Consider the following 25406-nt stretch of genomic DNA (forward strand, 5'->3'; position numbering starts at 1 on the left):
CAAACACAGGGTTCTTTCCTCCTCAACACCCTTCTCTCCCTCTGAACTTGAGTGTCTCTTCTGAAGCACTGAGATAAGATCTGAGGTCATAACTGTTTAGAGGTTCAGATGGAGTTTTCCTGGTACTGAGGAAAGAAAACTTTGCTTCTCTTCCCAGGTTTTGTAAATGAAGGCAGCCAGTAAGAAGAATTCTCAAGTTGCCAGGAATAACCCCCACCCCCCAAACCTCTCCTGGCCCCAGCTCTAGATTCAGTCTAGCACAGGATGCTAACTGAAACATATTGTAATTTTGAAACTTGAGCTCATCTGGAGGGGCTGCAGAGAAATAGAGGAGGTCTCTCTAGTTCCCCATGAAACCTCTAGGGTAGGGTGCCTATTTGTCAATCTTAATGTTTCTTGGTCTGGCTGGCTCTGTCTGTGTTTCTATTTTGGCCTCTCCAGCAAGGATAGTGGAGGTGGGTTATCACTGTATGTCTTTGTCTATCCTTCGGTCTGTGGTTGACTTTGCCAAACATCATCTCCTTTCTGACTTTCCATCTCCTTCTTTATCTGGACTTACCTATTTTGGTCTGCCCACCCTCGTGTGAGAGTGGGCGGTGGGGAGTTCTCGCCAGGGTTCTGACCAATCTTTTTTTTTTTTTTTTTTTTTTTTTTAATTCTGACCCTCTGTCACATCGCTCTCCAACCCCGAGGAGACGTACCGCGGCGCCGAGCCCGAGGCTGGGGTGCGCGGCCGGAGGTGCGAGAAGGTATCAGAGTCCAAGGCGCCCCATAGCGCCCGTTCGCGCCCCCTCCCGGTGTGGGGGCGGATGTGGGAGCTGAGAGCCCGAGGTGACCGCGCTGCAGGCCCGCGGGCCTGGGTCTCCGCCTCCCTCCCTCGCTCGCCCCCCTCGGCGCGGCTCCTCCTCCGGAGCCCCGCCTCCGCAGTCCGCTCACTCTGCGCCCCCGCCGCCGCCGTCGCTGCCGCTGCCGCCGCGGAGCCCCGAGCCTGGCCGCCGCACCCGCGGCGCCGCCAAACTTTCCCCGGAGCCGGCGCCGGTGAGTCAGAACCGAGCGCGGGCAGGGCGCGGGCAGGGCGCGGGCAGGGACCGCAGCGGGGCCGCAGCGGCGGGGCGAGGCTGTGCGCTGGCCGTTGGGATCTGGGCATCCTTAGGGAGCATCGGAGACCGCGGGAGCCGGCTGGCGCGGAGTGGGCGCGCTTGGGGTCTCCGGGGACCCCAGCGGCTTGGGGCGGGTCCCGCAACACGGCTCGCTGCAGGGCACCCTCCCTGATACACCGTTCTGGCGCCGCGCCCCAACGCGCAGACACCTGTGGCTTCCACGGGGTTCGCCAGGGTGCGCGCCCCGGGCATCTGCCTTCAGGCTCCGGGGCTGAGAGGGCGAGTTTCCAGCTTTCCCAGAGCTGCCCCTGACTCTGAGTTGGATGTTGACCGCAGTCCCACCCCATCTGTTAAGTGCGTTATGTGTGCCAGGCGCTGGGTATCCATTACCTCTTGGGATTCTCCCTGTAACGCCAGGAACCGGGTATAATTACACCCATTTTACAGAAGAGGAAATTGAGACTGAAGCAAAGTTGTGCGCAGGGGTGGGGGGGGTCAACCGAGTCAAAGAGAGAGCCAGGGTTTTGAGCCCCGTTGGCCTGACTCAAATCATTTAACTTCACACGGGCAAGCCCTGGGTTCAACGTCACCAAGCGTCCAGTATGGGAAAGTCAAGACCACGGCCAGCGGCCTTCTGGGACTAGGCTGCAAGCCCAGGAGGGATGTACACATCCTCAATGTACCTCTTGGACGATCCTTTGGAGAAATGGTTTGTCATTACTGCCAGGGTGTGGATTTTGGTTGCCAAAGCGCATTGGGGCTGCTCTTTCAGGGCAAGAGTGAGAGGGGACCAAATTCTGGAAGTTGCTCTAGATTTTTCTGGAAGGAGACAAGGAAGTGAAGAGCAGGATCTGGAGCGCAGCACTCTTTTATGGAAGCCACTTTCTCTCTCTGGATGATTACCGCCCTCCTACCCACTCCCCCACCGCCAATCCTTCAATGTCTTTGAGGTGTCCGCTCAGCCTGGCTGCTGATAGTTCAGAGATGCTCCTGGCAGGATCGCTGTTCTCCGGCAGGGGGCTCCCACCTCAGACTGGCACTTAATAAGAGAGGACCAGTGCTTGTCTTACTATGTGAGCCTGACTGGAATGCACTAGGGTAACTCATTCCTGGGTGGGGGGTAGGCCCCTCTGAGTGGAGCACAGATGGAGTCTATCTCCAGAACATGGAAAAAAGGTGGTTTGGGGTTCTGATATAGCCCCATTCTTGGCAGCCAGGAAAGAGCGTAGACGGGGAGAGGGAGAGAGAGAAGACCGATCATAGTGTCATTATGCATTATCCCATTTAGTTCTCACAGCAACTTTACAAGATAGGTACTGTTATTACAAGCCTCATTGAACAGATCATTTGTTGAGGCTCGGAGGAGTTAAGTAACTTACCTGAGTTTGTCCTGCTGGTCTCTGGCAGAATTGGGATTGAACCCAAATCTTACTTGATTGCTTCCAGATTATCAGTGAAACTCAGGCTGCAGATGGGACCTTAGGGCCCTCCTACTTGTGGCTGGCAGCAGCAAAGGTAAAGAGTAGGGTCCCTGATGTGTGTGCACCACTCTCCTTTTTCTCTGTTGGGTGTCTTGCGGTAGGCCTGCTGCTCAGTGGGTTATCATTCACAGGAATCCCTGACAGCCCTATATAAATATGCTAGTATGATTCAGGGCTGGCTGGAGCTTCATCAGAGCCCAAGGCTGTCCAAGGCTGCCTGGCTCTATCAAGAGGCCTTTCACCTGGAGGAGAGAGGATCTGTGGACAGGGGAGGGACAGCCTGGTACCATTTTCAAGTGTGAGGCAGATCCTTTCTGAGGCGAGAGATGGCCCAGTAGTCCCTGTCCATGATTTCAGAGCCGGGTGGAGACTGAAGCTACCTGCAAAGGAACCTGTAGATCTGAGGAGACTGGGCAGTCCCTGGCTGGAAGTGCTCCCTCCTGGCCCTCAGCTGAGTGCCCAAGGGAGGAAGAACTTATATCCAAACCTTCTGCCCCTGGACTCTCTCAGAATTCTATGTTTACACTTTCCTTTTCACAAGTGAGTTGTACCTAGTGGAAATGGAATGACCTTTCCTTAACAAAGAGGAGGGATGGGGAGGAGAGCAAAATTGTGAACCCTGGAACTGGCTCAAATCCCAATGCTGTTTCTGAGCTCTGTGGCCTTGGGTCAGTTGCTACGACTCTCTTTTCCTCGGTTTCCTCATTCTAGAATAGGAAGATTCAAAGCACCTTCCTCACTGAGTTGCTGAAAGAATTGTGTTCATATTCACGAAGCACTTAAATGGGATGTGTAATACATTAACGTGCTATTTAAAAGTTAGTTGTCATGATTGTTAGTATTAAGGTCAAACAGGCCCAGCTCTGTACCCTGACTCTGCTGTCTGCAAGCTGCCTCACAGTGCAAGCCTCTTGCTTTCTCATTTGTCAAGTGGGAGACATAAGTGTGTGTCCGGGAAGTCTTAGTGCAGTTCCTGGCTTTAAATAGCCCAAAACTCAATGTCCTGGGGCAGACTTATCGAAACTTCTGGCACCCTGCAAAGTGCAATCTGATGCAGATGCTGAACATGACCACAATTATCCCTGTTATGATGAACCTCATTCCTTCACATAGTAGCTTGAACTTCATACTTCAGCTTGGTTCAATGGGCCATGGGGTTTGGGACAGTTTTCTGACTTCTCTATTGGGAAGTGAAGGGTTCTGCCTATCTTTTAGCCAGGCTCTCTTCATGATCATTCTCAAGTCTGAGACTGGGCCTCTCAGTGGCTGTGCATGGTAGGTTTGAAATTCATTTCATAAGGTGTCCTCTGCTCACCAAGGCAAAGGCCTCAACAGAACACACCATCGAGCTGGCTTTCAGATTGTCCTACTGACTTGGGATATTTTGCGCACCTTCCAAGTGAATGGACACAACCAGAGTTCTGAAAATGTTGTCCCTTAAAGATAGAATGGTGAGATTAAAAACAAAACAAAACAAAAAAAGCCCTCAGGGTTAGAACCCCAACCCTTTGCGCTTGGGCATTAGTCTTTTCATCTGCAGAATGGCCCTAATCACATTTCCCAGTGTCTGGTTCTTGGAATCATGTCTAGATGGAAAAGCAGAGAAAAGGAAAAAAGCAAAGAATTACATGCAATTGTAAGTAATTCTCATTAGCATTCAGGCAGAGCATTAGCTGTAACTGCTCCTGATCCAAGATGTTGTATCTGAAGGATGTACCTGGCAGAGGATCATTCAAGCCCCAGTCACCTGCTGCCCTCCCTTTCACAGTGATGCTGAGCATTTCTGAATCTCAGGATGGAATTATAATAAAGCTCCTGTATCTTATTTATAAGTGACTCACTTCTGCCATTAATGGTGGCAGAGGACTCAGGCGCACACTCGTTGGGAACAATGTCACTGATGTCGTGGGAGGGGGGGGCCAGGATGCCTCCCCTCGTTTACGCATTCATCTTCCCTGCTGTAAATCTCCAGTGATAATGCACGAGGATCACATGGGCTGGGATCGAAGCTGACAGCTCTCAATTTGTGCAGTAGCTTTCATGGCAAGGCCCATTGAAATTTGCCTCTGCCAGCAGAGTGGATGTTAGAAATCAGTACATCACAACAGAGGGAATGGAGTAGAGGAGGTTGAGGAAGACACCTCCAGGGAGTGGTTAAAAACGTGGACTCTGGCGTTCTATAGGCCTGAGTTTGAATCTCGGTTCTGCCAGCTCATTAGTTGTGGTACGAATTTTGGCCATCTTCCCAGCTAGACTATCACTTTTGGTCAAGCAGGGTCCATCTCTATCTTATTCTCCGTGGTATTCTTATCTCCTGGTACATAAGGGGTTCATGAATGAAGAAATGGGTATACAAATGACAAGTTGCTAGATTGAGTCTCAACTTTCTCATCTGTAAAATGGAGTTAATATAGCACCCACCTTGTAGGTTGCTGTGAGTACCGAGTGAGGAAATGCTACACACAGAATAAGCACTCAGCAAAGCGCTTGGTGACAAATTGATGAGCAGAGTCTGCAGAGTGAGAACCTTTTCCCCACCCTCAGACCAACAAGAGGTCATGAGAATCCCTGTATTTACACAGCACTCTACAAAGTGCTTTCATATCTGTTGACCCCTGACAACTAGGGAGAATAGCTCTTTCTGTTTTACAGCGGCAAACAGGTTCAGAGGAGTTGGTGGGATGCCCAGAGTCACAGTTAGAAGCGGCAGGAAGTAAAATATAAGCGAGTTTGCTCTGATCTGCTACCTAATACTGAGAGCTTTCTGTTGCCCCACTGGGGGCCAGATAGTGCAGTATTTAATCTTTCATGAACATGGTATCTCTCTGCTTATTTAAGGTATCTTTAACTTCTTCCCAATTTTGCGTTGGTGGTCTTGCACATCTTTTGTTAGATATATTCCTACTTATTTGATATCTTACATACATTATAAATTATATACATACATATATATTTTCATGTTCCATTGTTTACATTTTGGAAAAATATGTTTGCGTTTTGTATGTTGATTTTTTATCTGGAAATCCTGCTAAGCTGTCTTACTAATTATAAAAGTGTATTTGTAGATTCTTTTGGAAACAATGTGTATAGAATTATAGCTGGTGCAAATAACAGTTTTTCTTCCTTTCCAATCCTTTCAGTTTTTTTTTTCTTTTTTCTTTTCTTTTTTCCTTGCCTTATAGCCCTAAGACTTCACCTTCAGTACAAGAATGAATTGAAAAGGTGATAGTAGACATCTTGCCTTTTGTAGTTATTATGGAGGAGCTGTCCACAGTTGACAATTAGGTATGTTTAGTCTAAGGTTTTGGTAGATAATTTTTATCAGATTAAAGGAGTCCCTTTCTAATTCAAATTTGCCACTTACTCTTTTTCTTTCTTTTCTCCCCTTCCTCCCCCTTCTCCCCCTCCTTTTCCTTCCTTTTCTTTTTGGTTATAAATGGACAGATGTTTTTTTCTGCATCTGCTCAGATAGTCACATGATTTTCCTCTTTCCATCTGTTAACACAGTGAAGCACAATGACTTTCACATTTCTGAAATCAACCCAACTTGGGTCATCCTGTAGTATCATTATTACTGGATGATTTCTGCTCACTTTTTTTGTTGAGGATTTGCACGTTATGTTTTCATGAGTGAGATCTACTGGTGATTTTTCTTTCTGGTGCTTACTTGTCAGGCTTTGGTATCAGGGTTATGCTGGCCCCGTCAAACGAGGTGGGCAGTGTTCCCAGTTCTTCAGTTCTCTAGAAGAGATTGTGTAAGCTGGGTGTTGTTTTTGTAGACTATTTGGTGAACTCACCAGTGAGGATCCAGAGGATAGAAGCTGAAGAAAACGGTGGGGAGGGCAGCTGGTTTCAGCTCTGTCCAAAGTGGAACTTCCTAACAGCAAGAGGTTCAGGCTGCCTCAGTTAGGGGTTCAGGGATTGTGAGCCCCAGCTGACCTGAGTGCTGCAGGGGGAGCCCAGCCTTGGATACTGGGTAGGGCTTTTGCAACCAGGGATCCTGGGTGAAGGGAGCTCAGCCCAGGGTGAGAGTCTGATGCCTTTGAGCTTTGGTAGAGTGTCCTCCTGCTTCTAAAATTCCCATGGCTGCAGACAGTGTGCTCACCATATATTATTAGTCTCTGGTGTGCACAAATGGAGGGACCTGCCTCCACAGACCATTTGTCTTCCAGCTGGTAGAACAGGCTTTCCCTCTCTGTGATGTCAGTTTGCTGGAGTCCCCAGATTAGGACCTGGGACCACACCCTTCCTGCTGATTCCCCCAACCCACTGTCCCACTGGGGTAGCTAGATCAGGGCAAACCTCTCAGCCCAGTCTTCCCTCCACCTTCTTTTACCCAAAGCACCAAGGTGCTATGCTAATTTGGATCATCTCTCTTAATCCCCAGACCAATGTTTTAAGGTAGTGACTGTTACCCCATTATTCACATTAGGAAAACAAGGTTTGGGGTCATCATTATCTCAGTGGTTTCCAATTTCACACTAAATTATCCTTCTCTAAGCTATTTTGAGTTTGGGTGTAAATTAAAGGTGCATCTTAATTTGCTTTTCACATCTTTAACCAGCTGCCCCCATCCTGCTTATGGCCACTTTCTTCCCTTTCTCACCTGTATGCCACCTATATCAGACACTAATACACTCCGTATGGTCAGAGGCAGAACCACAGCAATGCACAACTCCAGGGGACACCAGTCATGGTCTCTGATCTTGGGCCTCAGGGTATATGAGCTGGAAACCTTGTCATTACTAGCAGGTCTCTTCCCAGGCTGTGTGTTCTGGTGTTGACCTTTCTGATGATTCCAGCAGCCGACCAGCTGACAGGATTATGGTGGAAAGCAGAGGGCAGATGCCAGCTGGGCATAGGAGACTGGTGGGGACTGCGCCGCAATGCTCCTATGATTAGCTATGTACTAGATGTGTTAAGAGTTGGCAAAGACATCTTCCTTTGTCTTCATTTTCTTTTTTCTTTTTTTTCCCCCTCCCTTTTAAACTTTTCTAGGCAGTTTTCACTCAACTTATTCCTCCTGAGAACTTTGTTTATTTACTAGCTGCCTTTTCTCTGTTTCTGGAGGATATCATCATTAAATAAATTCATCTTGCTGTCCCTCGCCCTGACCTATGTGAGACATAGCCCATCACCAGCCCACACATGTGGTCTGAAACGTCTGCCAACATGACTGTTGATCCTGGGCCAAGACAGAAGCCTCACTTTCTTTCCTCTGTCCTCGGCACCTGCCTGCCTGAATGGTGGGTCCACCCTGATGGGCCCAACATGGGCCTCTGGTGGATCTAGTTTCAGCCTCCCTGGGGAAGGGCGGTCTAGCTTTTCGAAGTGCCTCCTATGGACTCCCCAGAACAAATTGGGGGGAGGCAGGGAACTGTGAATTCTGGATTTAAATCAGATCATCACAATCTCTTGAAAACAAGTCCCTGTGAGACAGAAAGAGAGAAAATGTTATGTAGATAAATTTAGTAGGGTAAGTGACACTTGTAAATTCAGCTTATGGTCAGAGCAGAGATCCCAGGGTCAGACGATGCAGGTTTGGTGTCTGGACCCACTACTTACCAGAGTATGTCCAGGGCAAATCATCCCACCTATGCTTCCTTTGATCCCCTCAAGTATAAAGTGGGGTTAGTGATTGTAGTAATTTACAGCATCACTGTGAGTAATAAGTAAGTCATGAATTTCAAAAGAATTAATATTTGAAAAGGATTTATCACAGAGTCTGGCAACTCATAAATGTTTATAAAATAAACCAATTAGTAAGTAAACATAAGATGGATTTTTTTTCTCCCCTAAGAGATCAGGAGTCATTTTGTCATGTTCCAGAACAAGCCCCACTGGGTTTTAAAAGTTGGAATGGTGTTAATCCTATGCATCAATTTCTGATCCTCCCTGTGTGATTAGTGTTTTTGGCATGAAGATATTTTCTCAGATTACACTGGAAGCTTCTTGAAGGTGTGCTGTATGCCACTTAGCTGAAGCACTCCAAGATAAGATTCTTTTAAAAGTTGCCACAACCCAGAGATAGTGGGTTTAGTGGCAGTATTTGGGATTTCACATCCTGATGCCATCAGTAGTTACCTCCTTGGCCTCAGAGGAAGCACTGTAATCTCCCTGGCCTCAGTTTCCATATTTATAAAAAGGAATAATAATAATAATTATTATTATTACTTTTCTCATAGCATTAGGGATCACCTCTTCTCCTAAGCCTGCAGTGACTGATCTTCTCATCACCGAGGACTCAAATGTTCCGTCTTTGGAGAGGCGTTCCCTGACTACCCTGTTTTGGCTTCCTGTCCCCACTCCAATCCGGTTCCTCTCCACTGATTTTCTACATAGTGCCCATCAGACTTCCAGCCCCAGGGGTAGGGATGTCATCTGCCTGGTTTACTGCTATGCCCACAATGACTCCATTAGTAAGCCCTGAGCACCTAGTAGGTGTGCATTAAAAACTTACTAAATGAAGAAAGTAAGGTCACAGCTAGAGCCTTAAAGACAAAGGCATGCCTGGACCCCATGGAGGGTGGCAGACACTGCCGAGATGGGGGATGTACCGGGTACTTTGTAGTATTCACACACCCAAAAATGCTTTTAGGCATTTTAAGAGTAGTAAGAAACACTGAACAAAGATGGGTTCTTTATCATGGTTATATCAAGGATGCAGTCAATATTTGTCCATTATTGATTGATTGGTTCTCCCAGCACCCAACACCAGACTTGACTGAGACCCCGAGGAGCTCGATAAACAAGTTGGGAACAGAGGGCAGGGTTTCTCCTTCTCTTCTCTCCTTTTGAGGCTGGAAGGGGGGCGATACATAGCACTCCTTTGCCTGACTTGCGTTCTGGCCCAACTGAGAGTTCTGCTCAGCTGGACAGCTAGAGAACAATGTGTCACCATTAGCACTGATTGCAGTAACCCTGGCTGAAGGCCAGAACAGTGTCCCCACCTGTCTGGGTGCAGGCAGTGCTGGGCCTCACAGGGGCGTAGCCCCGCCTCCTTCCTGGTAGAGAGCCCAGTTAGATACATGCTTCCTGCAGGTAGGCTGGCTTCTAGGGGAAGCGGAGAAGAGAGTGAATAATACTTGCCTATTTCATCTCTGCAACTCACTCATAAACATGTGGTATGCAGCACAGACCCAGGAGATGAGCAAATGAGGAGGTGGGGGAGGCCAGGGATATGAAGGTAGTGACGTTCCCATTACCTGGAAGGAAACATGTGGAAGGAAATAGGACAAGAAGCCTCCACAGAGGTAGGGACAGCTGGGGGCCTCTGACACCTGCTCATTATGTATACCAGCAGACTCTGAAAAAAGGACTTCTGAGCCTTCTGATCCAGCTGACCGGATCCAGCTGACCAGGGAAAAGAACTGCCATCTGTCGAGGAAAGCACACCAGGCCAGGGCTTTCCATTCATGATGTCGCCAGTTCCCTCCACAGTCCTGTGAGATAAGAATGAGTGTGCCCATTTTATCAATAAGAACACTGAAGTCTGAGATGTTGACTAACTCATGCTAGCGTGGAACTGGGGAGACCTGTAAGGCGGCTATTGCAGTCTCCAGATGAGAGAATGTGGTCATTTGGACCAGGAGGTAGTGGCAGTGGGGAGAACGGGAAGCACTGACACTATTTTGGAACAGATGCATTGGGACAGACAGGTGGTTGAGTGTGGTGAGTCTGGCTGGGGCATTACTTTAGAACAGTGTTAAAGCAATGCCATCAAGTAACTAACTCATGGGTTTTTCTGCTTGTTTCTTGCATTTTGGGTAGAATAGACAGGGTCCTTCTGGGGAGATTATTCGAAGAATTAAGAATTCCACAGGCACCACATCTGCACGTCTCAGCGGAACTGAAACTGATGATCACTCACTCTTAATTGGGAGTGCTAGCTGGAGCATGCTGGGAGAGAATGAATGAGAACACACAGGGGTGAGGTGGGGGCCAAGGGAGAAGATGCTTGGGTCTGTGAGAGGTCTTGTAAAGAAGGGGTCCCACCCTCCGCCTCCTGCATTTCCTCCCTCCCTTAGTATTGACAACTGCTGCACCCACTGCCCTGTCCTGTTCCCCGAAGCCGAGCCCCCTCCACAGCCCCCTATTCCAGCCTGGGTTAGGCCTTCCCTCCCCCCTAGAAACCCCGACAACACTCTGCTGCCCGCCCTTCTCCCCTACCCCACCACCAAGGGCTCTTTGCTAGGCACAAATCTGATCATGTCAATTCCCTGCTCAAAATCCAGTGGCATCCTCTGTAGCCATTAAATAGAATGAAATCCGAGTATCACAACTTGGAAAGATGTCCATGGTAAACATGTCATTAAGTGAAAAGAGAGTGTGGCAGGATAGCTCTGACAGTGTAGGATGGCACAGTGTAGGATGCACCAGTCAGAAGTGTGGGTTCTGGGGCCATGCTGAGTTTGAACCCCAGCTCCGCCCCTTGGTAGCTGTGTAACCAGGAGCAAATTCTTAGTGTCTCTGTGCTTCAGACTTCTCATCAGGTCAATGGGAACGAGAGCAGTGCTCACTCCAAAGGGCTGAGAGGGCTAAAGGAGGGCTTAGTCCAGTGCTTGGCTCCTAGCAGCACTCAATAAGCGGTCATTATCATGGCCATAACTGTATATATTCACATATATTAAATGTAAATATAAACCTCTTTCTCCTTTCATCTCATTCTTCAGAACTCAGATTCAGAAGTCTCCTCTTCCAGGAAGCCTTTCTTAAACACTGCCCGCCCCCTTAGAGGCTAGGCTGGACTCACAGTAGGCTTCTCTGAACTCACAGTACCCCCTGGTCTTACCTCTACCACATGTGTTACTCCTTGTTGTAACCATCTATCTGCTCATGGCTGTAAGCAGCCTGAGGACACAGGCTGTGGCTGTCTCTCCCATTAGATCCCTGGTACCCATCACAGTGTGGGGGGCATAGTAAGCCCTCAGAAAATATTTGTCGAATGAATGCATGGGTGAATGAGTCAATGTGAACAGGGCTTTGAAATAGAAGTTTTCGATGGATAGGGGTGTGGAGGAAGAACATTTTGGGCAGAGGGAAGAGCGTGAGCAAAGAGGCACGCAGGTGGGAGGGAAGGAACAGTCTTCGGGAAGAGTAAGTAGGCTGGTCAGGCCACATCATAGAGTGTGACCACGGAGGGACAGGAAGTACTGAAGGTTGGAAGGTAGGTAGGGAACCCAAGAAATGTCATGTCAACAAAAGGAAAGTAGACGTAATGAGGGTGGGCACAGAGAAGGAAGTGATTTATTTTGTGTTTGTGTGTGGGGGGGTGGGGATCATGCCCTTCTGTCACTCATACACTGATCCCCCAGACTGGCTGTATCCTCAGCATCACGTAAAACAAACACCTGCTTTACCTGTCTCTTTCCACCTCCAGACTGCAAACTTCACAAGAGATGGAAATGTATGTTCTCTCTCTCTTTTTTCTAAAGCTCTTCTTGCCCACAAAGATCAGCTCTTTCCTCCTCCATACCTGCTTTCCTCTGCCATATATGGGTATAGACATAGATTGTGTTGTGCGTTCTGATATCTGGATCCTAGTATAAATCACTCCAGTTTTTGTGGGAATAGAGGATTTATGGCTTTTCTGCTTAATTGAAACCATCCGTGTGACTCTGCTTCCTTTATGGAGTTCCTGTATCAAACCAGCAACAGAAACAGACTGCAGTTCAGTCCTGGGTCAGAGGCAAACATCGGTCTTTTGACCAGAGTTCCTGCAAAAGAAGTCCTCGCTTATAGTCTTAGAGCTGCATGGAGCCCTTGCCAAACCTAAACAAGCAGGGCTGCCTGGGTTCAGTGGCAGGTGAAGAAAAGGAAAGCAGGAGTTGGAGTCTGTTGTGGGGATTGTGCCCCTGCTGTGTGCTTGGGATGCTGCAGTGAACAGACAGACACACCCATTGCCTTTACAGGGTGGCAAAGAAGACAGACACTGGACAAGTCACAGTGAAACAGGATGTGAGGTTCCCAGCTGAGAAAGTGCAATGTTAAAGGAAGCTCAGAGAGGCTGAGTGACTCGCCCAGGGTTTCACAGCTAGTTTAGCCAACCTGGCATTTAAACAGAGATCCTCTGACCTTTTTCCTTAGTGCCACGATGCCCATAACGTTAATTGCCCAGAACATTTTAGAAATCGTTCAAAGTCAGACAATCCTGACTCTTCCCTTGGTATCCCAGGATATATTCCTTCATTCATGCCTCTATAGATATAAAATGTGGCTCTTTCTAGATGTGAGTTCTAGGGTGGGTGGCAAGAGTCAGTCACAACACTAAACCCTGGGTTCCCTGTGTGGAGAGCTCACTGATACCAAGAGATCTCACTCTTTCCTTTCTGTTACAAGCTGGAAAAGCAGGCAGGCAAGTAGGGAAGAAAGCTCAAGTGGGGCATTTGGCTCTTCAGGTTGAAGCAGGGAGCTTTAGTGAGGGACAGGGATTCAGATGCGCAAGGTTTGGACACCCAAGTTGCCCCGTCAGTGCTGAGTTCTCTATTGGCGAGCTCCACAATGCCAGTTCTGAACACCCAGGGCTCTCTGCGTCCTTGGTTGCTAGGGGAAACCAAGCGTTTTCCTGGTGAATGCATCTTACTCCCTTTCATCCCAGACACAGAGCTCTGTGTGTATCTGTGCACTTAATGTTACCTTGTAAATAGTGCAGTAGGGGGCAGATCTCAACTTCTAGGCTTATTACCTTACATTATTGCCCTCACACATCACTGGCTTCACCCAACACAAGGCACTGGTAATAATGGCACACACTGAGCATCTACTATGTGTCTGATGTCGTGCCGAGCACTTTATATTGTCAGCTCATCTGGCCTCTAAATAGCCTCATGAGGTCAGGACTGTTGTTGTCCCTGTTTTAATGATGAGGAGCCCAGAATCACACAGTCAGAAAGTGGAGGAACTAGGATTCACAGCCAGATCTGGCTCCCAGCCCCTCTTCTTTACCACATTGTTTAGGGGACATTAGAGCTACAAAGGTCTCTCCTTCAGAGGAGGAATGTGGGCCTGGAAGAGGGAGGGAGACTGGCTCAGGGTCTCACCTCCTATAATGACAGAGCTGGCTCCAGAACCCAGGTCTTGTGGCCTTTATGGGCACCACCACTGGCTTTGAACAGACTGCTCTCTTTCTGAGACTTCCCACATCAAATCTAGACTCCAGGCCAGAGTTCTATCCACGGGCTCTTTGTGCACTAGTCCCCATCCATGCTGGACAACTCACCCTTTCCTGGACACTCCTCGTGGCTCCTCATCACCATGACTTTGCTGCCATCATACCTCCCACTTCCCCTGTCCACTCAAGCCCTAAGTTCCCACTGAATTGTACACTTCAAACAAGTGAGTTTTATTCTAGGGATTTTTTTTTATTGTGATAAAATATACATAGCAAAGTGAGGGAATCTTATGGTTTGTAGATTATATCTCAGTGCCACTGTCTAAAGAAAGAAAGAAAGAAAGAAAGAAAGAAAAGGAGTGAGGGGAATGCTTGTTCTGGGTTCCCCCTTCTGTGGTGACTCTTCCAGGAAGCCTTCCCTGTTAGTTATTTGGGGCTATAGCGACTGGACTTGAGATGCACCCTGGGGTGTATGATCTGTATATAATGGAATGTGAGAAAGACAAAAAAGAGTGTCACTGCTGTCAGATGACAGTGTCACCCCATGGGGAACTGGAGGGTCATTCAGATCTAGTGTTTTCTGTTCCCCTCTCTAGGACAGGGACAATGAAGGGCCTCAGCAATCTGCTCCTCAGCTTTGACTGTTCCTGCTGATGCTAACTGGTTCTTCTTTTTGCTCCACGGCTCCTTTCATTCATTCAACAAACATTTATTGAGCATCTACTGTCTACCAGGCCCTCCTCTAGGCACTTGGGACACTCAGCAGAACAAAGCAGGCAAAGATGTCTACCCAGGCGAGCCTCTGTGCTGCTTCCAGGATCCTGCTGGCTCGTTTATGACCTCTGTGTGTCGTGTTTCTGTGACCTGATGGCTTTGGATGTTTGTCCCTGATTTCTGCCAACTGCGGCTGTTCTGTATGTTTCACATTCTGCATTTCAAGAGTCAGATTTATACTTGGGGTTAGCCTGTTTCTGGTTGTGCAGAAACTTTGCCCCAGGCCACCCTACAGATAACCCATGAATGGCTCTTCTGGGGGCTAAGATACAGGGATGCACAAGATGAAAGGTGCTACCTTCTTAGGAGAACAGGTGGGAAATACGTCAACAAGTGAATATAAAATGCAGTGATAAAGAGTGGTAAATGATAAACAGGTTGGGAAAATTAGGGGTGTCCATTCATGTGGGTAGGCAGAGTAGCATATGAATCAAGTGAGGAACTGAAGCATGAGGGAAAAGCCTTCTGGACAAAGGAAACAGCAAGACCCTGAGCTGGAGTTGGTCTGGAATGTTCTAGAAAGAGGAAGGAAACTTGCGTAACTAGAGCAGAGTGTGCAAGGGCAAGTGTAGGGGATCGAGTCAGAGTCATGGGGTCAGGCAGGCGAGGCCTCGATAGCCATTGTGAGGACCTGGCTTTTGTTCAGAGGACATTGGGAGCCTCCAATGACATGATCGAATGTGCAATAGAGAGCATCACCCTGGCTGCTGTGTGGGCGATACACTGTAGGGAGGGAAGAGTGGTGGCAGATGGCTCCAGGGAGGCTACTGCCATCTTTCAAGCAGAGGGCAGTGGTGGCCTAGTCCAGGGTATAATGTGGACACAATGAGGCGATGAGGCGTGATAAGCTCCCAGGCCTATTTTGAAGAACTGAGCATAATCAGTCTGGTTACCCAGTTATCTGGGCGGACGCAAAGGGTGCCTCCTGCCTGAGAGGCTTACTTTGGGTGCCACCAAGGAGTTTCCTGATCTGCAACAAGAGAATAATAACTGTGCCTCCCTCCTGAGGTCATTGTGAGCATGCAGGACCCTAGCAGGTCAGGGGGTGCCCAGTAAACGAGGGCCATTATTGTTAGGAACACGGGAAGTGGGGCAGCATACAAGGGACACCTCTGGGTTGGACTGCTACTGGTGGATTTTGGGCAGCCCTGGCTCTGCTCTGCCCAGAACCCTGGGGTTGGGACCTTTCCAGTTGGAAATGGAACACAGACCCCTTTACTGAAATCCAAACAAGAGCCTGGGGCTTGCCCTAACTTATTTCTGTCCTCACAGTCCCTTGGAGCAATGGAACTCACCGATCCCATTCTAGAGTCTCAGAGAGATGAAGGGATTCATCCAGGGGCCTATGGCAAGTGTCAGACTTCAGGCCTTGACCTGTGGCCAAGGGGCAGAGTGATATAGTGAGTAAAGGCCTGGACCTGGGTCCCACAGAAGTCTAAGTTTGAATCCTGGCTCTGCTCCATGTAATCCTGAGCATGTTGCTTCCCCTCTCTGTGCGTCAGTTTCCTTAACTATGAAATAGGACAATACCAGGTTCCTTGCTTCGTTGAGGTAAGCTGTAGGGAGGGGCTGGGTGTCAAGTCTTGGACGGGACCCACACAGAGTAGGTACTCAACAGCCTATCACCCCCAGGCCTGTGTCTCTGTGGCTCCTGCCCAGCATCCTTGCTAGCGTTTTGAAGTAGATGCCTCATTGCCAGATGCTGTCATGGAAACCAAGAGGTGGGGGAGTAGGAGAAGCCTAGAAGAGGTCCATGGGGAGGGAACATCATTCCCTTGCTCACCCTCTGGCCCACCTCAGCCAGCTCATTATAGCAGAGATGGCTCAGAGAAAGAGAGTGGGGGTAGGAAGCCAGGCCATGATGGGGGAGACAAAGGCTAACTGGGCTCATCTGGAGACTTTGTTCCTGTAGGGAGTGTGGGACACAGGGCACCACCCGTGGGGCCAACTTGCAGCCACCTCCCAGGCCCCCAAAGGCTTGGACAGGCCGAAGCCCGGATGTGACTCATTCTGGAATCCCTTATCCACCTGTGTTCTTTCCCCCCCTTCAAGAGGCAGTACATTCATTGTCTTGCCCTTTGAAACAGCCTCCCTACTGCATCTCTATCAAGTCAAAGCTGACAACCCTTCCGGCTGTGTCTGTGAATTGATATCAAAAATGAGTTGCTCACTGTCTTGCAGCAAGAACAGCTCCATTTGGAGACCTAATCTCCCTCTCCAGGTACTCTTCAATAATTAGATCCCTTTGACACCTTGTCTCAAGGAAAGGGTCCCCTTCCCTGCACGTGGACACTCTTAGGCCTCCTCTCCCCTATTTAGAATGCATATTTCAAGCCCTGCAGTTTTGGAGGAATTCAGAAGAAGGATCCCAGAGTTTGGAGTCACACAAAGCTTGGAATTCCCACTTGCACACTCCATGACAGGTCAGCGGCCCCTGGAAGTCCCAGTTTTCTTATCTGTCCAAGGGGCTTTGATAGGTGGATCTGCCTCACAGGACTCAATGATTTAACCCAGGCAAAGCAACTGCAAACTGCATTACTCTTATTTTCACTTCACACCTTTCTTTAAACTCAGGAGCAGGCAAGGAAGCAGGAAAAAAAAAAAAACCCCAAAACACTTTGTTTATAATAGTAAGTCTTTTCTCTTCAAGATGGAAAGAATTTGCTGAACTCTTTTCTTGGAGGAGATGTTACCAGCTTTGGATCAGAGTACCAGACGTTTATCACACGCCTCCTATGTGCCAGGCTTTGTACTAGGCGCTGGAGAGACAAAGGGGACAAAGCATGACCCATGCTTTTGAACTCGCAGCATGGTGGGGAAGGCAGACCTATATCCACTCAGTCTCCATGTAATAAGATATGTGTCATGGTCTAGATGGACGCAAGGCTCACAGCTGCACAGATGTCGGCAGGGTTAGGTGGGAGTACTTAGCTCAGCCTAAGGGTGTGCCTGCCTAGTTTTCAAAGATGAGTAGGATGAAATTCAGCAAAATGAGGTAAAATGAGCTTACAGGCAGAAGTTATGGTCTCAGCAGAACAAAACAGCATTCCAGCTAAATAGCATGGTGTGTGCAGGAAACTGTAAAGAATTAGGTTTTGCCAGAGTATAAAATAAAGCTTACGGGCAGGGAGGTGGTTGGAGATGGACACACCTAGAGAGAGAAACAGGATGGTTAGGCATTGCTTCCCTTGATTTAACCTAGAATCTTCTCATCACAATGAGTGAAAGATTCAGGGTTGCCAGGTGGCCCAGTAGGTGGGTGGAGGGGTTTGCATGGCCCATTTATTCTCTAGAAACTTGCCCTTCGTAGAGTGGTCCTAGGACCAGGAGCAACAACATAACTTGGGAGCTTGTTAGAAAGGTGGAGCTGCAGGCCCTACTCCAGACTTGCAGAATCAGAATCTGCATTTGAACACGATGACATGTACATGCCTTACAAAATGAGGTGATGCTGGGCCTGGAAGCATCTGGACTTCACCTGCTCAGCCTCCAGCTCTTGCTGCTCTTCATCCAGTGCAGGACCCTGAAATAGGCATGTGGCATTGGTCTTAGATGGGGACTAAGAGTGCATTGCCCCAGTTTGGGGACTACCCTCCAAGGGGACATGTCTGAATCTCTTTGACCACCTCCCTGGGGTCTCTTGCTTGTTCTCAAGCAGGATCAAGTGGGATATATTAATACAACTTTCTTACTTATTTGTTAAGTAGAAAGTTTTTCTTTGTTCCTTATTAAAGAGTGTCCAAAATAAAAGATATATGGACAGGAGATGTGGCAGGTGTTACTTACTTGGCTCCTTCTGTGAGTTGGTCTGTCTTCGGGGACAGGGTACCTAGACCTTGTGCATGTCACTTTTATAGCCCCTTTGTTCATCCATGTGTTCTTTTGAGAAAGGGACAAAGACTAAAAAGTCTGCCACATCTCCCAGGACCTTGAAAATCAGGCCAAGTGATTTGGACTTTTATCAGAGCACTAGGGAGATATCAGGGACTTCCAAGGAAGGGAGTGGCAGAATATAGCCAATTGAAAGGCCACTCTGCCAGCAGCGACGAATTGGCAAGAAGGGTCTGGAGACATCAGTGCAGAGACTGATGTCATGGTCCAAATGAGAAAAGATCAGGCCTGAGTCTAGCCAGTGGCCCCATTTGGTGACACTGCACCAGTTTTCAGAGGCCCATACTTTGTCCTGTTAAGTGGGTAATGACACAAGAATTCTGAGTTCATAACCTATTTAGTCTGCTGGAGACAGAATTGGCTGCTAAGTTTGAAGAAGTCACTTAGAACTAGCTGAGAATAAAATTTGGAACCCTCTGTGTGTGATCTGTACCCAATGAGGTCATCTGTTTAGAGCCGGACAGTTTAGGAACTGCTGGCTGGACTCTTGGCTTCCCGGGGGAACTCCTCTGGATTCTCACAGTGATCCCTGGGGTGAACATAGAAGGGCCTGCTGAGGACTGTGGATCCCTGGGCCCAGCTGAGAAGGGAGAAGAAGAGAGAGAAACAGAGCCTCAGAAGCCCTTCTGTTACCTTTACTGCATCTTGGTAGGAAGAAAGAACAGTGTTTCCCAAAGTTACTCTGCAGAACCCTGACTAGAAGAAGGATCCATGGCTGCTTAAGTCTAGGAATGCTGCATATCATATCCCCTTCTTAGGGATTCACAGTGCCCTTTAAAGCATGAGGACTTCAGGTCTGACAGAGCCTGGCTTTGACTCTCAGCTTCACTGTTTACTGTGATCTTGGCAGTGAACTTCACTTCTTGGGTTGATTCAGTCTTGTCTGCAAAATGAGAATAATAGCAGTACTGATGATGTAAAGTTACCATGAACATTCATGAGATAATGCATAGCACCTGTCTTGCACATTAGGAAGCATTAAACAAAGGATAGCTGTTAAATTATTATATTTATAATGGTATTAAATTATTTATAAAAATTTATTTTAAATATATAAATTATTATTGTCTTATTATTTTACCTTTAAAGGCTCTGAGAAATCCTGCAGTAGAATCTGCTTGACTTTGCTTAACTTAAGGTTTCTGAAATTTACTTGATTTTGGAGTCACATTTTTTATATAACATAGAGGACTTTCTGCGGAAATTGTGCTCTGTGGGACTCTGGGATTTTTGTGCTTTGGGGACAGTCTGGGGAAGCCAATATCTCTGAACCAGAATCCTGTCTAAATATGGATCATTCTGGGTGTAGAGTTGTGTTTCATTCTCAGTCCCTTCTCCACTGCCTCTTCCCCCATGGTTGTGACTCAGAAAGAAAGGCATGGGCTAACCATGCCAGAGTTGTAGGGCTAGCAGAATGAGGTGAGACTTGCGAGTCTAGCCCAAGACTTAGAGAACTCCTCCTCATCCCTCAATCCCCCATTGCAATGTTAACGTCTCTCAGAAGGCTTCCCACCTTGCCTAGGCGGAATTAGTTAGCCATTTCCCTGTGAGATGACCTTTAGAGTGAATGTCATACTCAACATGTACCACATTTAACTATAGTTATCTGTTACATGACCAGCTCCTCCCAGCTAGACCATGAACTTCTTATCTTGATCCTCTCAGATGACACTTGATCAAGACCAGATTTCCTTCCTCACCTTCTCTGAATTAATTTTTTTAAGCAGGTGCTTTTAAGATTTTTATTTATTTATTTGACAGAGAGAAACAAAGCAAGAGAGGGAACACAAGCAGGGTGAGTGGAAGAGGAAGAAGTGGAGCAGAGAGCCTCATGTGGGGCTTGATCCCAGGACCCTGGGATCATGACCTGAGGTGAAGGAAGATGCTTAACACCTTAGCCACCCAGGCATTCCACCTTCTCCGAATTCCTAATGACTCAGCCAAAGAGAGGAGGTCTAAAGAGATGGCTCTCGGTCTCTTCTGAGGCCGGGAGGGGACCACTCCGTTCTGACAACTCTGCGGGTTCCCATTGCCTTGGGGGAAGGAACCAGTTCCCACTGATGGCCAAATGCATGGTTCAAGGGCTGCCTGGGGTTCCTGAGAGCAGGAGATGAAAACTGGGATTACTGTGAGGAATCGAGAGCAAAGTTCAGTGAAAGAACAAGAGCCACCAGAATGATAAGGAAAGCCAGCTCCCAGGGCCCACTCCAGAGTCTGTATGCCATGAACTATCACTTGGTGGCTTATGTAGAACCAGTTGAGGGCTCCATGGATGCCTAACCGTGGGAGGACCACAGCTGTCTCCAGCACTCTGAGGCTGATGTGGGCCTGGTGCAGAGGGGCCTGGCTGATCCTGGAGGCTCAGGAGCCAGAGCCGGAACCTAGGAGGCGGCTCCTGGCAGGTCCCCAGAGCCTGCGGACTCAGTGCAGGGCATGCCAGGGCCCCAGCAGTGGTGGGAAAAGTGGGGAAGCTGAGCTCAAAACCAGTGCAGAGACTGGAGGCGCTTTGGACCATAGAACACATTCCACCCACACCACCCAGGGCAGCACTCGGTAGTGAATCAGGCCTGATTCACATGGTCCCAACAGGGGTGTCTTGGTTTCATGGTTTATATGGATCTCTCTCAGGTTCTGGAGATCAGGATGCTGAGCCAGGCTGGAAGTGGCTGGTGTGGTTGAAACACTAAGGCCCGGTCACAGCTCAGTGTTCTACGCTGGGGAGGACTCCATGGAGAAACAGCAACAAGGACATAATGGTAAATCAGTTGTTACTGTTACTGCTGTTACTGAGCACTTAATTTGTGCCCTTCCACAGTCAACCTTATTGAACCCTCACTACAACCCTTTGAGGTGGCTATTTTATCCCCATTTTGCAGACAAGGAAGCTTAGGATCAGCAGGATTATACAAATCCCCTCAGGTCGTATAATTGTGAGCAGTAGAGCTGGGTTTCAAATTAAGTTTTTCTGGCTCCCAAAGCCTGGCTCCTATCCTTCGGCTCTACTATTTGTCGGGAAAGATTCCCATTTCTTTGGGATGGACATGTATGGACTAGACCAGTGATTCTGAATCCCTCAGACCCAATGCTCCCCCCACTTAAAAAAAAAAAAGATTTTTATTTATTTGACAGATAGAGCGAGAACACAAGTAGGCAGAGCAGCAAGCAGAGGGAGAGGGAGAAACTGGCTCCCCGCTCAGCAGGGAGCCCAATGCAGGGCTCAATCGCAGGACCCTGGGATCACGACCTGAGCTGAAGGCAGTTGCTCAACCAACTGAGCCACCCAGGTGCCCCCCAATGCTCCCTTTTATTACCAAAAGTTTGTGATACCCTCTTTACCATCCTGAAATGCAGTTCAAACATAGATCAAACAACCTGTCTACAAACACTAAGAATAATGTAGTAACTGCAAGAATGTAATTACCAGAATGTAATTCATAGAATGTAATGTAACTGAGTAACTGAGTAACTTTGAAACAGCACTTCCCTCGGTCTTTTCTGGTGAACTCCTACTCATCCTTCAAAACCCAATTCCAATATAACCTCATTTGTGAATTATCCCTAGTTCCTCCAGGATGAGGGAGTAGTCCCTCTGAGCTCTATGCTCCCATCATTAACTCTCATCATGACACTTAGCACCCTGGGTTGTGATTCCTGCTGTGTGTCTGTCTCCCCTACTTCATGATAAGCTCCTTGAGGGCGAAGACCTTTCTACTAATGTAATTAGTAGAAACTAATCTTATGGTAAAGGAGAAATGAAAGGAAAATTATTTATAATGTAATAATAATACAGGTTTCACTATGTAAACACTTGGGCATGCCAACACTTGAAGATTTTCTGAAGCAGACAGAAGCCTGCAGCCACATCTAGAATCAGGGAAATGCAGAGCTACAAATACAGGTGGATGTAGGTGTGTTGAATTGGCAGATCAAATGTCAACAACTGATTCAACCCATGGTCAAGCTCCTTCAATTTCAGAATGTATCACCTCCCTCAGTTCACATGATCAGAGCAATATTAGACAATTCAGAGCAGATCAAAATGTGTGTGTATGTACATGAGTTCTTGCATGTGTATGAGTTCTTACATGTGTATGTGCACGGAAGTAGGGGTTCTTGTGTGTGTATATACATGGAGGTAGGGGTTCTGGATTTAGATGATTATATCATGTGCTTCTGTCTACATGTAGTCCAGGGAACCTTTGAAAGGTAGGCAGGATAAAGGATAGTGCTTGTTGCATGGGTCATCACGGCCACTGCCCACAAAATGCCAGCTGTGCCCTCCAAATTACTGTGATAACTCAGAACACTCCCTCCACTTCCAGATGCTCCATAGGAGATACCCCCCCCAAACACCACCACCACTGTCTATTGAAAGCATTTTTCCAGGCTAGCATGGTGGGGTGGTGGGCCTGAGGGTTAGAGAGGTACACAGGCGCTGTGATTCTCACCCCACCGTGCTAGAATATGCATTGCAGGCCTCTTGCTACAGTTCCAGGTGCCACCTACTGGTGAACCTGAAGGTGTCCAGTGTCTTAAGTTGGCTCAGGGACTGGGCAGGATAAGCCCATAGCCAAGTAAGTAAAGGGGAAAAGAAATGAATGAACATTGAGCGCTTACTTTCAGCTAGGCACAAGGTCATCCTGTTCATGAGGGGCGAAGCCAGGATTCAAACTGGACCAACTCCAAAGGGGATAATATCTCTTGTACTTTTTTAAAATTAGGGTTGTAATGTGGGAGATTAACGTGATGGGAGTATCAAGATAGTGTTATATAATCCAGAGTACAACCTGGAGTCAAGTACAACCCAGTCCCGCTACTCATCAGCTGAGTAACTTTGAAACAGCATTTCCCTCAGTCTTTTCTGGTGAACTCCTACTCATCCTTCAAAACCCAATTCCAATATAACCTCATTTGTGAATTATCTCTAGTTCCTCCAGGATGAGGGAGTAGTCCCTCTGAGCTCTATGCTCCCATCATTAACTCTCATCATGACACTTAGCACCCTGGGTTGTGATTCCTGCTGTGTGTCTGTCTCCCCTACTTCATGATGAGCTCCTTGAGGGCGGAGACCTTGTTTGAATTCCTTTTAACACCTCCACCCACTCCCCTCCACCCCCAGTGTCCAACACAGTGCCATCCAGGTGCATCACGGGCATGAAAAGTGCAGAATTTATGTTTGATTGAATCAATTCACTTTGCCTGCTAAGTTGCTCACAGAGCAGACCCTTCATGCTGGGTGACTAAGTAGAACAGGTCACAGTCACCTGGGATCTGTGAGCTGTTTATGGCTTCCCTTTAAACACAGCAGCTTCTCGGCTGGCACAGATAGAGACAGGAGTCAGCCTGTCCCTGCGGCAATTCAGCCTCCCTCTGAAGAGGTTTATCCAAAAGAGTTCCCTCTGTGGGGTTTCTTTCTGACACATCTGCTTCCTGCATGCATCTCTGTTACCTCCGCCCCTCCATGCCCAACACCAGAGCTTCCAGCAGCCAGGAAGAGGTGGCTGAGTTACATTAGGACCCAGACCTCGGAGGGAGGAGGCGCTGTCCGCCTGCCTCTGTCCTTTTCCTTCAGCACACAGCCCTTTGCCTCATACATACTTCATCCTCTTTTCTCCCATGGGGTCAGGTTCATGTCCTCCCCAGACTGTGGCCTCTGGGTGCTGTTCTCCTTTCCTTCTGGGTCCAGCTTGTCCTCCTCACTCCTGGGGGCCTATATATTTGGTCCATTCCCCAACCTAGTCTATGGGCACATCCCTCCTAAAGAGGGTGCCAAGGTCATAGACTTTGGGAACAGACCTGGTTTCAAATCCTAGGTCCCTTATTTCCCACCTAGGTGCCTGAAATGGATGGTATTGGTCAACTACCAATCTCCTTTACAGTTTCTGTGCAACCTCCCTCTAACTCACTGTGCTTTTGCTCCAAAGGTACACACTGGCACCCTCCCTAGCCCTCAGTTACTTTTTCTTTTTTAATAGCCTTATTAAGACATAGTTCACATACCATAAGGTTCATCCATTTAAAGTGCACATTTCAGGGTTTTCAGTATGTTTACAGAGACGTGCAACTTATCACCATGATCTAATTTTAAAGCATTCTTACCACCCTGCAAAAAAGCTCCTCCCCTTTACAGCTACTCCCCATTTCCTCCCTCATGCCGGCTCACCTTCCGGCCCCTGGCAACTGCTAATCCACTTTCGGTCTCTGTGGATTTGCCATAGAGAAGGACATGGGACATTTCCCATAAATGGAGCCATATAATATGTGGTCTTTTGTGGTATCTGGCTTCTTTCACTTTCACTTTTTCACTGAGCATAAGCATAATGTTTTCAAGGTTTTATTCATGTTGTGGCATATGTCAGAATTTCATTCCTTGTTGCTGAGTAGTATTCCATTGTGTGGATGCACCGCATTTTGTGGACGGACATTTGGGTTGTTTCCACATTTGGGCTATTATGAATAATGCTGCTGTGAACAAGTTTTGGGGTGAATTATGTTTTTATTTTTCTTGGGAATATTATGGGAATAATACTCTATGGGAATAATATACATACATAATATATGTAAATATATATTGTGCATCTATATATATATATACACTTAGGAGTGGAATTTGTGTCATATGTAACTGTGTTTAATTTTTTGAGGGATTTCCTATTTTTCAAAGAGACTGCACTACTTTACAATCTCATCAATATGTATGAAGATCCTAATTTCTCCACATCCTCAACAGCACCTATTTGTCTTTTTTATTTTAGCCTTGCTAGTGAGTGTTAGTGATATTTCATTGTGGTTTTGATCTGCATGTCTCCCCAATGGCTAATGATGTTGGGCATTTTTTCATGTCCTTATTGACCATTCATAGATCTTTGGGGAAAGATCTCCATTCAGAGTCTTTGCTCATGTGTTTAGTTGGGTTATTTGCCTTTTGTTCTTGTTGTTGTTGTTGATTTGTAGGAGTTCTTTATATTTTCTGGATTATTACTTCCTTATCAGATATATGAGGACTCATTTCCCTCATCTTTAACTTGCTATTCCCTAGGTTATGATACA

The 25406-nt window shown here is 47.5% G+C and overlaps 1 protein-coding gene across 1 annotated transcript in view; it reads left to right on the forward strand.

Moving 5' to 3' along the window:
* Nucleotides 1–650: 650 nt before the first annotated feature.
* Nucleotides 651–25406, forward strand: part of HRH1 (histamine receptor H1) — a 73707-nt gene continuing 48951 nt past the window's right edge. The window contains exon 1 of the mRNA XM_045063316.1: nt 651–1038. Within this exon, the coding sequence (XP_044919251.1) occupies nt 810–1038 (229 nt within the window). The 5' untranslated portion in view covers nt 651–809. The remainder of the gene's footprint in view (nt 1039–25406) is intronic.

Source organism: Mustela putorius, unplaced genomic scaffold (assembly GCF_011764305.1).
Source record: "Mustela putorius furo isolate JIRA1106 unplaced genomic scaffold, ASM1176430v1.1 tig00003850_pilon_pilon_pilon, whole genome shotgun sequence".
Classification (NCBI taxonomy): Eukaryota; Metazoa; Chordata; class Mammalia; order Carnivora; family Mustelidae; genus Mustela; species Mustela putorius.